Below are 13,494 nucleotides of genomic sequence, written 5' to 3'. Positions count from 1 at the left end.
GTAAGGAGGGAGCTTGGTGTAAGTGGAGACAACCATAGAGATGCCCCCCTAAGAGCAAGAGTTGAGTTTATCTTGTAAATTCTCAATACCCAAAAACTTAGACTGTAGAATACCATTTTCCCACAGAATCTGTTTACTGCTATTTATAACTTAATTTATGGTTGAGTTTTGAAGTATCTTGCCTGAAGAATGTCTTACTGTGGATGGTTATCACAGTGACCACTTTTGTTATTTAGTCATCTTGCTTGGGCATCTGGAAATCCCTATTTCTGTAAACTTTCCTTATGGGAATATATGAGTACTTTGGCTTATGCTGTTTTGTTCTTAGAGTTGCTGAAGTTCCACTTTGAAGTGTCAGTAACAGGCGGGAACATCAGCAAGACAGAGTTTGGGCTTGAAGCTTGATCCATGTTGGAATTATTTTTTGAATGGGTTATCACATCCCTCTCTCCCACATTGTAGCATGCAGATGTAAGCAGATGCTTGGAACCATTAAGAATTGCGTTGCCTGCAAGTGAGCCTAGGGAGCAGCAGCCTGCAGGTGCCTGAGTTTTTTGTCCTGCTGGTGTTCTGGGGATCTCTGCCAGGTTGTTCTGATGGCCATTTGTATCCATGAGCACCTTCTGAGGCTGGGCCTCTGCATTTCATTGTTCTCATTACAAGTGAGCAAACGCAAGTGGCAACAGGTAGCTTAAGGGATGAAGGGAGGAATGAGGGTAACCAATGTGCTGCGGTTGCACAGGCTGACAATTAATGCAGCATGGGATTCAGAATCCCGCAGAGGTGGATCAAGAACTGATTGAAAGGAAGAAGTCAGAGAGTTGTGGTCAATGGGACAGAATCTAGTTGGAGGTCTGTGACTAGTGGAGTCCCTCAGGGGTCGGTACTGGGACCGGTGTTGTTCAATATATTCATCAATGACCTGGATGAGGGTACAGAATGTACCCTCAGCAAGTTTGCTGATGACACCAAGCTGGGAGGAGTGGCTGACACACCAGAGGCTGTGCTGCCATTCAGAGAGACTTATACAGGCTGGAGAGTTGGGCAGGGAGAAACTTGATGAAATTCAACAAGGGCAAGTGTAGAGTCTTGCATCTGGGGAAGAACAACCCCATGTACCAGTACAGGTTGGGTGCTGACCTGCTGGAGAGTAGGGTAGGAGAAAGGGACCTGGGGGTCCTGGTGGACAGGAGGATGACCATGAGCCAGCAATGTGCCCTTGTAGCCAAGAAGGCCAATGGCATCCCGGGGTGCATTAGAAAGGGGGTGGTTAGTAGGTCAAGAGAGGTTCTCCTCCCCCTCTATTCTGCCCTGGTGAGGCCACATCTGGAGTATTGTGTCCAGTTCTGGGTCCCTCCGTTCAAGAAGGACAGGGAACTGCTTGAAAGAGTCCAGCACAGAACCACAAAGATGATTAAGGGAGTGGAACATCTCCCTTATGAGGAAAGGCTGAGAGAGCTGGGTCTCTTTAGGTTGGAGAAAAGGAGACTGAGGGGTGACCTTATTGTTGTTTACAAATATGTAAAGGGTGAGTGTATGGAGGATGGAGCCAGGCTTTTTTCAGTGATGACCAGTGATAGGACAAGGGGCAATGGGTGCAAACTGGAGCATAGGAGGTTCCATGTGAATAGCAGGAAGAACTTCTTTACTGTGAGAGTGACAGAGCACTGGAACAGGCTGCCCAGAGAGGTCTCCTTCTCTGGAGACATTCAAAACCCGCCTGGATGTATTCCTGTGTGATGTGCTCTAGGTGATCCTGCTCTGGCAGGGGGTTTGGACTAGATGATCTTCTGAGGTCCCTTCCAATCCCTGGGATTCTGTGATTCTGTGATTCATACTTTCAATAAAAATACACAGTTTAATGCAGATTAATACAGCATTATTTGTTCTTTATGCACCATTGAACATGGTTTTGTGTTACCTTAAATTTATACTCCCTTGCTCTGCACAGTTTTTCTGCAAGTTGCTGGAGCCATTGGAAGAGTGAAGGTTGTGGAAAGTGGTTAGAAGGTGTGGTAAACTTTTCAGAGTTTGTGCGGATGGAGTACAGTTGTACTGGCTAAGTTAGTTAAGAGACCAGGGATACACTGTGAAATAGTATTGTATGATATTAATTAGAACTGGAAACTAACAGTGTTTCCAGACTGTTTGTAAAATTATGATCCTGGTTTAAAGATTCACACTATAACTTGTGCACTGTATGAGGCTGCAAATAAATTCCACTGTTGGTGCCAGCTCTGTAGGCAAACCTCATAATTCCACAGCTGTCCATTGTCTCATTTCAAAAAGGAGCATTAATGTTGCGAAGACTGGGTCTGTATTACTAGCCCAGTCACCATACCCAATTAAAACTCTTCCTCTTAAAAAGTTTTGCTGGAATGTTTGACTCACAGGAGGAAACTAAAAGTGAAACTAAAAGTGAAACCTCCACAATTCAGCTATGGCTAAATAAGTTACTTGTTCTTAAAACACTCGGGGGTGGTTTTTTGTGGTTTGTTTTTTTTTTTTTTCAGCTGAGTCTGGAAGCTTAGTTGATGAAACTGTCTCATCAGGCCAAGGTGTATCAAGTGTAAGGTTCTTATACATCACAGCCTGACTATCAAAAATGTTTAAAGGAAAAAAGAACTGTGAAACCTTTGTCATTTATGACAAACAGAATCTAAGCAAATAGTTTTATATTCATATTCACTCAATTTACAAACTCTTTGGGTCTTTCAGATTGATTTTACCATGGTCATACGTGGTGTTAATATTCCTGGGAGTTAAGACAACTGCATAACTGAATTACAAAGAAAAAATTACAGTGAGGGAACACTGATTTTTGTGCCTTCCTGCGCACTTTTCCAAAATTTGTTTTGATATGTTCACAGTATCTACTAAAGTTTAAAAGTAAAATTTAACCTAGTAACTTCAAAAAATGTTTATGCCAAATCCCAGCAAATAATTATCAATGTGAAGTGAAAAATCAGTGCTGCCTTAAGTTGACCAAAGTAACAGTGGACTTAAACTGAGGAGTAGGTAGATGAGGTGGATCTCAGTATGCCAGTTGACAACAACTGAACCTCTGGGGATGTCAGTACTGGTTTTGGCTGGACTTGGACAAGAGCAAATGGAAGTGTTGGCTATCTGAAAATGAAGTATTGTGATTGGTCAATACTGCTACTGCATATTCGTATTTCTGCCTGAAATTAGGCAGAGGCCCCTCCCTCTCTCGCATACTAAGGCCTTGTGGGGGCATGGATATGGTGATTCTCTCCAGTTCAGTGAACACTGGTGACAGGAGGTGGAATGACTCCCAAGCAGAACTTCCCTCTGAAATGGCCTTCAGCCTGCAGAGAGAGCTCCATGGCTACCCTGCAATTCATTAGTGACAAAGCCACTTGGCTCCGGAGCTCCCATGCAAGTTGTGGTGCCCCTGCGCGTCTGTATGTCTGTACTCGGGCATTGCTTTTCAGAAGTGCCTCTTTCTTTGTGCCGTGACTTGGGAAGCCCTTGGGGAGCAAACAGGTCTGTCTGTCCTGAGTGTGCATCTGTAGGAGCAAAAGGCTATCTGCAGGTAAGGTTAGCTGCTAGAGAAGAAAGAGGATGGAATACTTTGCAGGGATTTCCCTGTTTGGTGCCTACCTAGGCAAAAAAATCCTGGTTTCTTAACCTCCTAAAGCTGCTCCGCACCTCTGCTCCGGGTGCTGCGGCCAAGGCCGGGCGTGCCGGGCCCGGCGGGGTGTGCCCGCTCCGGCTCACGGCGCTGGGAACCGGTTTGTTGGGACTTCCCTCGGGACGGGAGGAAGAGGAGCCGAGGGCAGCGATGAAGGGGCTGAGCCGCCTGCTCCGCGGCGAGCGGGAGGCCGAGCGGGGACCCGCGGCTGCCGGACACGACGGGCGTGAGTGCGGGGGCGAGGGGCGAGGCAGCCCGGCGTGCGGCTCTGGCCTCGGCACGGCGGGGTGCGCCCCAACCTGAGGACAAAATGAGCGGGAGGGTGGGGGTGAAAGGAGGACGTTAAACGTGAGCTGCTGCGTCTGTCTGGATGCGGGATCAGGAGCTGGGCCCCGCGCCACGAAGCTGTCCCAGGGCTTCATGGCGTTAGTCACACCCCGGGGTCAGCACCTGCCATCGCTTCACAACAACCCGAGCTTCTGCCCTGAGTGTGCACAGAAAGCAAGGGGCTTGTCGCCTCCTTGCACTCGGGAGCACAACGCTCAGGGGCGGGGACTCCAGCTTTTATCCCACGAACCGGTTGATGAGAGAACAGCCTGCTCTGGCGTGGGCTGCAGTTAGTGAAAACGGGTTATTTGTGGAAACTGAGCAGTAATTGTTAAAACCCTGTCCTGTGATTGCAGCGTGACAGCCAGGAGTTGTTCTCCTGGGCTGTGCTTCCTGCTTCCAGGCTGACAAAGAGGGCAGATAAAGAGGTGAAGCAAAGAAAATATCACTGTTGAACTCAGTAGATAGTGTTTCCCCTGACTTCTTTGAATTGGAAAATGATTACTTTAAAAAAAGATTTTTGTAACTTAACAAAATACCTGCTTTGCCCTAGTAATTTTGTGCAAGAAAACATAGAGAAAATATTTAAAGTGTTACCCAACCATTAAAGATGTCATTTAATTTTTAGAAACAATAGATTAAAAATATTTTTTGTTGCAGTTTGAATCTGAATACTCTTTATTATGCTCCCTTTCTGGGAGTGTTCAAGGCCAGGTTGGATGGGGCTCTGAGCAGCCTTGTTTAGTGGGAGGTCTTCCTGCCATACAGGGGGGTTGGAACCAGATGATCTGTAAGGTCCCTTCCAGCAGAAGCCATCCTGTCATTCTATGATTCTGTTATTATTTTTGTATTTTACCTTCTTGGAAATCTTCAGCCAATTCAAATTCCAGTGTATTTTCCACGTGCGTTTTGGAACAATGACAGGTTTAATCTTGTGGGTACCACAACAGGAAATTAAAAAGGGGGGAATGTTTGTGGAAATATTTCTGTTGTCTGTGAAGTACTGAAACTCTGGTGGCCTTTTAAACTTCATTGGAAGTTACTCTTGTTTGTGGTATCACTTAAAAACAGATTGAAGCCACTAAAATAAAATGTAAATATGCAGAACTGAAGGAACCTCAAAGCTTGAGTTTCTGTTGAGGAGGACTTTCTGTTTTCAGGTCAACAAAGCAATTTACATTTCTCTTGTCTTTTTACCTTCTTGCCCTTGCAAGAGAGGAGAAATGTTGGGATGTCCAATACACCACAGGGCTCTCTACAAAGGAAATAAACTGGTGATGTTGCTACTTCTAGGTAGTTCAAAAGAAAAGTTGAACATAACCATTTTATAGTTACAGTGTAAATGTAATTAAATAGTTGTGTTATAATCTGTTGGACAATAATCCAGACATGTTATATAAAGCCAAAGAAAACAACTCCCCAAAAAGACTGACAGCCACAAATAGATAATTTATTGCTGCTGTTACTTGAAGATAGAGTGATGGCTAATAATGCAAGGAGTGCCAAATCCTGGAGACTCCTGCTTGGCTAGAAACCATCCATAAATCTGTAGTCTGACAGCTCTATCCTCCTGTAACTTCATGCATGAAAAAAACATTTTGCAAAAGCAGTGAAACACTGTGCAAGTCAGTGCTGTGTTGTGTGTGCATTGCCACTATTCTCAATTCATTAATTAAGAGGTAATATGTGAGAGAGATGATTAAGAAAGATCACGCCCAGAGCAAAAGGTCTTTTTAACAGTACATGGCCTGTTCATGACTTCTGGACAGGAAAGAAAAGATCAGCCATTAATTCTTTGTCAGAATTACCATAAAACTTCGTTGATGCAGATACAGTAAAGAAGCATTTTTTCTTGTTTTTTGAAGGTAGTGTGAGTAAACTGTGGAGATTATTCCTGAATGTCCTGAGATGCAACAGCACTTACCTTTGCATCCTCATGTAAGTTACATGTGGGAATGCTCACTAGCAGTCAGGAGGAATGAATGGGACTTAATTTTAAGTAGTTGCAGCTAATTGGTGCCTACTTTTTGTTTCCATGTTTGCTACAAGTTTTCTTGAGCAAGATACCCTGCAACTATTGGTTTACTCATGTTTGACACCAAGATAGTAGAAAGCTCTGCTGCATACTTCTCTGGGATATAAACTATGAAAACCGTGAGTGAGGCATTTATTCTGCAAAGATGCCTGTTCATGATGCTGGTTTTTCTTGAAGCCACACTCCTTTTCACAGATGCCAAGGGTGCATTTTTTTTGTTGCTTTGTGTGTTTGGCTGTGCCCCAATGTTGTAAATCAAGCAGGTAATAATATCCTGTGATTTCCCCAGAGTTCTGGGAGGGTTCTTCTGTTGTTTGAGGTGCTTCAGTACTATAATAGGAAAACTGGAAACAGCTTTGCAAGTGTCCAGTTTTATTTCTAGTTCATTTTGTACAGTACAACTGTGATTATTCCCACTGAGATGATACTAGTGCCTAACATGTAAAATGCAGTTAAGTGAATGCCTTACTGATTTTCCTTAGCATGCTCTGCAGTCATACAGCCTCAAACTGTACTCTCATTAGGCATTAATGAACTTAAACATAATGCAGTAGGATGAACCTCCTTCCCCTAAGGAACAGATAATTGCTGCAGTTTCTAGTTGAGCAGGGAGTGCTGTTCTCGTTGGTGATATCATTGGACAAGTGGCTTTCAGGCTAAAATATTCTAGACAGAAATCTAAGTGTCACCTGCTAGGAAATTAAGAATATCTACGAACATTTTTGCAACTGATTTGACTGCTACAGTGATTTCTAGTAAGTGTTTAATTAAATGCGAAGGTAGAAACATGAGAAATACTCTGACCTCTAAGGTAGCCAAACCAGTTATCAGAGGCTGGAATTTTACTTTCCAAAGTTACTGAAAACTACATGTCGGGATGCATGCTGCAGCTAGTTTAGTTGACCAAACAGATGTTCAGTTTTGGGTTGAGACATCAGAGGAAACCTGCAGTGTAATGGTAAATTTCACATTGTGACCATACTTTGAGTCCAAGTAGGCAGTTTTTTTCTCCCCTGTAAAACTCCTGGTTTGTTTGTTGTTTTGTTTGTTTTGTGTTTTTTTTGTTCTTTTTTCATTTGTGTCATACCATTTGGTTACTGCTGTACCTTTTTATGCATTTTGGTGGTGTGTTCTTATCTAAAACAGAACAACTTTTCCAAGAATAGGAAATAAATTCTGCGGTTTGTACTTCTCCCCACTATTCCAGTAAAAAGCTTTGGGACCCATTTAGATCGCCAGAGCTTCATAAACAAACACTTTTTCCTGTGAGCAGTGCAAATAATGGTAATACATGCTGTGAAAAGTCTACCAGTATTTGCATGTAAAAATGGAAATTAGAAACATCAGCCAGATGTCTCTAGAGGAGAGAAATGTAATCCTGCAACACCTCTACCATAAGAAGCAAATTATTCTCATAAGTTACGAAATTGGAACAAATAACAGAAGGCAAGAGCAGTATCATTGATCCTTTAACTTGGTTATGGCTGGTTTTTTTAGTAATAATTTTTTTTTATCATGTTTTTTTCACAGTATTGCCAGATGAGAAACAATTTCATTATGCTGCTAAAATGAACAATTTGGATACCATGGAAAAGCTGTTTAAAAAGAATGTTAATATAAATGCTGTCGACACTGTGAGTATGAAGTGATCTGAAATGTGACTTCTGGGGGTTACACAGTGGAATCCTAGCTTCCTAGCTCTGTGGACTGCAGGATTCCCTTCTAGGACCTCATTAAGAAATATTTGCATGACCAGCATGGACAGTAGGATTTGTGCAGCGTAACTCACAGGTCTTTCCATTTGGCCCCTGGTCTATGCATCACATTGGGAACTGAGGACTTCTGAATTGTGGTCACTGCTCTAATACTTAACTCTTCTTGGGTGCCTAGTATCTCGAGTTCCCCATCTTTCATAGTGGGAAGGCTTAACATCATGGTCACTTTGAGAAGTAATTTATGCAGCTAACATGATAGATTTCAAGTGTGAAGGGATACAGTTTGGTTTGTATGGAACTGTGGGAGCATTGCACCACATCCTCTGGTGCCAGGCTAAGATTGGAGTTCATCTTTACCCTAGTTAGGTGAAAATGCATTTCTTATGCTGACATCAACTCTAGGCCTAAAATCTGAGGATGTATATTACCCACCTTGCAAACAGTGAGTAATTTTACACAGGTGAATAGGCTCACTGCTTATCAGAAGCACCTGATGAATTTTTCATTGTAGTAATTAATGGTGTGAATTTAACAGGGATTGGTCAAATTCAATTAAACCTTAATTGAGAGAGTTTTGCTCCTAGTTAATATGAATATAACTGGGTTTAACATAACTCACTCAGTTTCCATACAAGGATGTATAAGTAATTCAGCCAATTAACTTGAAAAGGCAGTTTGGATTAGTTCTCTTGTTCTCCTGCTGATCAGCAGACTTACCCATTTACAAGTCTAAATTTACAGCTATATTAAAACCATAAAAAGTTAGAATTTCTGATGTGCATTTATACCAGAAAAAGCCTTTTGCACAGAAATAGTTCTATCAACAAATCTTGCCTTTCAGCAGCCTTGCTTGTTTGTCTTGGGAGTACAGAAGCAATAGGAACAAAACAGTGGATCTGCCAGTGTAAGCTACATCCCCACTAGTCAATCAAAGCACAACACCCATGTAGCTATGCTAGTACATCTCATACTGTAGGTCTGATTTAAGGATGAAAATAAAGATTCAAACTACTGGAGTGGGAAAGTATTTAGAAAAGTATTTCTTGAAATTTGGAAAGCATTCAGGAAGCAAGAAATACTTTTAAAGTACATTTTTAGAGCACTATATAGTTAATGGGAACACTCATTGTTCAAGAGAGTTTTACTCAGGAGGAATGTTTGTCTCCCTCTCTTTTTCACAAACCAAGGAATGCACCTGTACTCTCTCCTCGGTTTCTCAGTGGAGAAAAGTGCATGGTGGCATGGGAGATAAGTTTTTTCAGAACTCATAATTAACTAACATGGGATGTGCATGGGTAGAAGATTTATAGTAGCTACTGAAGGCAAATTGTTCCCCAGAACTCCCGGAGTAAAATCACAACCATGCTATTGCTATTGAATAGGTTCCACCTCTCATGTGGAATACAGCTCTATATTCTGTTTCTTTAGGTAATGACTCAGTCTGGGAAGGTGACTAATACTGAATGAGGGAGGAATCTCTTCACAGATTGCAGAGACAGTCAAAAGCAAGGATACCAAAAGCAAATCTAATTGCATAAATCTAGTCCTCAGCTTTTCAAATCAAAACAAATAATAAAATAGTAAGCATGGATGCTTATTTTACTGTGTGTATCTCCTCTAGGAAGTATATAATTACTTAATCCCACATTGACATTTCAGTGAAGGGATGATTCTTTGTAGAGTAAATCATTCAGTTTCTACAAGAAATCTTTAAGATCAATTACTGGATTCTATCCAAGGGAACAAAAGTGCAGATAAAGACCAAATGTGGCTGTTGAAGGACAAATATGCAAATATATATATTATATGTATATATAAAAAATAATATATATATTAACAAATACATTTGTTAATAATCAGAGAATTCTGAAATCCTGATCACCTGCAAAAGGAAAGGAGCTGTTTTACAGATCTGTCAGTCAAAGCTTTGCTCATTTCAGCTGAAGCGCACCGCGTTCCATTTTGCTGTTGCCAGAAGTCATGTGTCAGTGGTGGATTTTCTTCTCCATCGCAAAGCTAGGCTTGATATGGCAGATCAGGTAAGCTGGTTTACATGTTTTGATTTGCACTGTACAGGAACACCTCAGGAAAAAAGCAAACGTAAATCTTTGCCATATGCTCCCTGTTTGGCAAAATGAAGTGCTGAATGTAAATGCTTCAGTTTGTCTTTAAGTCAGTACACACCTATATGAAAAAACATCATTAGAGGAAAAGCACATTGCCCATAGCTATGTTGCATGCTTGAGTGAGGCTGGTTGAAGCCACTTGTGCAAATACACTATGTAGGGGAGTAATGAATTAATCTTTGGCCACTTTAAATGAAAGCAATCACTAGAGGTAAAAACGGGCTCTCAGGATTGTTAGGGACTCAGAACATAACTCCTTGTATTCTTTCCCTGTATTTTTATATTGAGTAGCTGTCAGCTACTCTGCAGCCCCCAACACTTGAAGAGTCTAGCAGTGTATGGCTGATTTGCTTGGGCCAGGTGGTAATCCACAGTGCAAGATTTGGTTCAGATATTAAAATCAAATGTGTAGTATGTTATTAATAAACAGGCTGTTAGAAGTAAGAGTTTTCCAGTGAACCGAGTAATGAAAATAGATTAATAATTTATACTACTTGCCCCCCCCGTTTTCTTCTTTCTCCTTAATCATAGGAAAGGCTAAGAGACCTGGGACTTTTCAGTCTAGAGAGGAGAAGACTGAGGGTGGATCTAATTAATGTCTATAAATGCGTGAGGGCTGGGCATCAAGAAATCAGGGACAACCTCTTTTCATTTATGCCCTGTGATAGGACGAAGGGCTATTGATTGAACATGAGGAAGAACTTCTTTATTGTGAGGGTTACAGAGCAGTGGAACACGCTGCCCAGAGAGGTTGTGGAGTCTCCTTCTCTGGAGACTTTCCAGACCTGTCTGGATGCCTTTCTGAGTGATCTGACCCTAGTTTTTTTGGTCCTGCCCTGGCAGGGGGGTTGAACTTGATGATCTTCGCAGATCCCTTCCAACCCCTAATGTTATGTGATTCTGTAACCACCATATGCTACTGTATTGGATTAGGTTAAGGGCCAGTAAAACTGATATCACTGTTTGAGTCTGCTATAGACCTCCCAACCAAAGCACTGAGATGGATGAAGCTTTCTATAAGCAGTTGGGAGAAATCTCCCAGTCACTTGCTGTTGTTCTTGTGGGGGACTTTAACCTCCCAGACCTCCCAGGGGTGGTGGTTGGACTTGGTGATCCCAAGGGTCTTTTCCAACCTGAATAGTTCTATGATTCTATGATTTAAATTCCAGGTCTTAGAGGGAGGAGGGAGAAAGCTGCCTTGTTTTCATACTGTGTTGGAAGGAAAATAAAACGAGAGGGACCTGTTGGTTCTGCTTACCAGCAGCTCCTGGCTTGGGAATGTACTTGCAGTGTAGTTAACCATCTCCTTGTTAGTGCTGCTTGAGGTGCTTTGTAATGTCCCCAGAAGCTGGTCTCTCAGCAAATGGAGTAATGGATACAAGTTGGAGCATAGGAGGTTTAAGATGAATATCAGGAAAAATTTTTTTACTGTAAGAGTGACAGAGCACTGGAACAGGCTGCCCAGAGAGGTTGTGGAGTCTTCTTCGCTGGAGACATTCAAAACCCGCCTGGACGCCTTCCTGTGTGATGTGCTCTGGGTGGCCCTGCTCTGGCAGGGGGGTTGGACTAGATGATCTTTCGAGGTCCCTTCCAACCCCTAGGATTCTATGATTCTATGATTCTATGAAATGCCTCACACACTGCTTTGAAGAAACATGGCTGTCTTTCCAGAGCTGCTCAGCTCCCAAGCAAATCGTGCACTGTTGTAAGCAACATTTTGCTGTCTGGCAAGCTGAAAGACATTTCCTGGATTAAGTACCCTGAAACTATCAGTCTGTCTACCTGATAGGATTCACCCATAGGTCCGGAGGGAGCTGGCAGATACAGTTGCTAAGGCTCTGTCCATCATATTTGAGAGGTCATGGTGGTCTGGTGAGGTTCCCACTGTTTGGAAGAAAGGGAATATAGCCCCTGTTTTTAAAAACGGGAAAAGGAAGACCCAGGGAACTACAAGCTGGTCAGTCTCACCTCTGTGCCTGGCAAGGTCATGGAGCAGATCCTCCTGGAAAATCTGCTAAGGCACATGGAAAATAAAGAGGTGATCGGTGACCACCAACATGGCTTTTAACAAGCCTGACCAGTTTGGTGGCCTTCTACAACAAGGCTACAGAGATGGTGGATGGTGGTAGAGCAACTAACATCATCTACCTGGATTTGTACAAGGCGTTTGACACTGTCCCACATGACATCTGGTCTCCAAACTGACAAAGCATGGATTTGACAGATGGACCACTGGATGGATAAGAGAGATTGGCTGGATGGCTGCATCCAGAGAGTTGTGGTCAATGGCTCAGTGTCCAAATGGAGGCAGGTGACAACTGGTGTCCCTCAGGGGTCAGTACTGGGACCAGTGCTGTTTAACATCTTTGTTGGAGACGTGGACAGTGGGATTGAGTGTATCCTCAGCAAATTAGCTGATGTTACCAAGCTGTGTGGTGTGGTTGACACCCAAGAGGAAAGGGATGCCATCCAGAGGGACCTTGACAGGCTGGAGAGGTGGGCCAGTGCCAACCTCATGAAGTTCAGCAAGGCCAAGTGCAAGGTCCTGCACCTGGGTCAGCACAACCCCCAGGCACAAATACAGGCTGGGGGGAAGAGAAGGACTTGAGGGTGGTAGTAGATGAGAAGCTCGACGTGAGCTGCCAGTCTTGTCTGCACTTAATATCAAGGTACAAGTTTATTCCTTCTTAGCCACCCTACCATCTCAGCTCTTTCAGACATGGAGGGGATGGAGAGTCCAGCAGGAGAGCCCAGCCTGGTCCCTTCCTTTATTTGAGGAAGCATGCCTCTCCAGGTCATCTTCACTACTTTCAGTAAAAGTCCACAATCACAAAATTATGGACATCACAAGATCCTTTCCTTTTTTGTTCTCCAGCTGATTTTATACCTAATTTGCCTTTTTTTTTCTTTCTTTCTTTTTTATTTTTTTATTTTCCCTGAACCCCCCTTTTTTTTTACCCATGTGCCTTATTTTTCCAGACTCCTCCCTATCAAACAGCCCACTCACAGAACCACAGAGTGGCTGAGGTGGGAACCTCTGAAGATGACCTAGTTCAGCATTTGGTTTAGAGCGCAGTTACAAAAAGCAGGTTGTTCACAGCTCATCCAGTCAAGTTATGATTATCTTCAATGATGGAGACTCCATAACCTCTCTGGGCATTTGATTCCAGTGTTTGATCATCCGTAGAGTAAAAAAGTGTTTTCTAATGTTTCAGTGAATCCTCCTTTAATTAATTTTGTGCCCATTGCCTCTTTCGCCCTGACTGCATAAAGAAGAGTGCTGCATCTTTTTTTTCCCCCTTCCATCAGATATTTATATGGAATTAAAAGATCCACCTTAGCCTTCTTTGGCTAAACTGTCCCATGTCTCTCAGCCTCTCCTCATACATCAGATTTCCCTTAACAATCTTACTGACCCTTTGCGAGACTCTGTGCATCATGTCCATGTCTCTCCTATAGTGGGAAGCCCAGAACTCGACACAGTACTCCAGGTGTTTCTCAGCAGTGAGTAGAGGGGAAAGATCCTTGACCAGGTGGAAGTATTATTCCTAATGCAGCCCTGGATACTATTTTATTTGCATGCTGTGAGGGCACATTGCTAGTTCATGTTCAATTGAGTGTCCAGCAGGAGCCCCG

At 42.9% G+C, this 13,494-nt stretch overlaps 1 protein-coding gene across 5 annotated transcripts in view; it reads left to right on the top strand.

Annotated features, from left to right (window-relative positions):
- Nucleotides 1-5,851: 5,851 nt before the first annotated feature.
- The window catches only part of ANKDD1B (ankyrin repeat and death domain containing 1B), a 35,289-nt gene continuing 27,646 nt past the window's right edge, over nucleotides 5,852-13,494 (top strand). For 4 of the 5 annotated variants that reach the window (XR_007891774.1, XM_051642054.1, XM_051642053.1 and 1 more), the window contains exons 1-3: nucleotides 5,852-5,920; nucleotides 7,548-7,651; nucleotides 9,673-9,771. Coding sequence is in view for 4 of the 5 variants with exons in the window: in XM_051642054.1 (XP_051498014.1) it covers nucleotides 7,586-7,651; nucleotides 9,673-9,771 (165 nt within the window). In the remaining variant the exon portion in view is untranslated. The remainder of the gene's footprint in view (nucleotides 5,921-7,547; nucleotides 7,652-9,672; nucleotides 9,772-13,494) is intronic. The other variant, XM_051642055.1, reaches the window with a different exon arrangement.

The sequence above is a fragment of the Apus apus genome, chromosome Z, assembly GCF_020740795.1.
Source record: "Apus apus isolate bApuApu2 chromosome Z, bApuApu2.pri.cur, whole genome shotgun sequence".
NCBI lineage: Eukaryota > Metazoa > Chordata > Aves > Apodiformes > Apodidae > Apus > Apus apus.
This window is presented reverse-complemented; position numbering and strand designations above follow the sequence as displayed.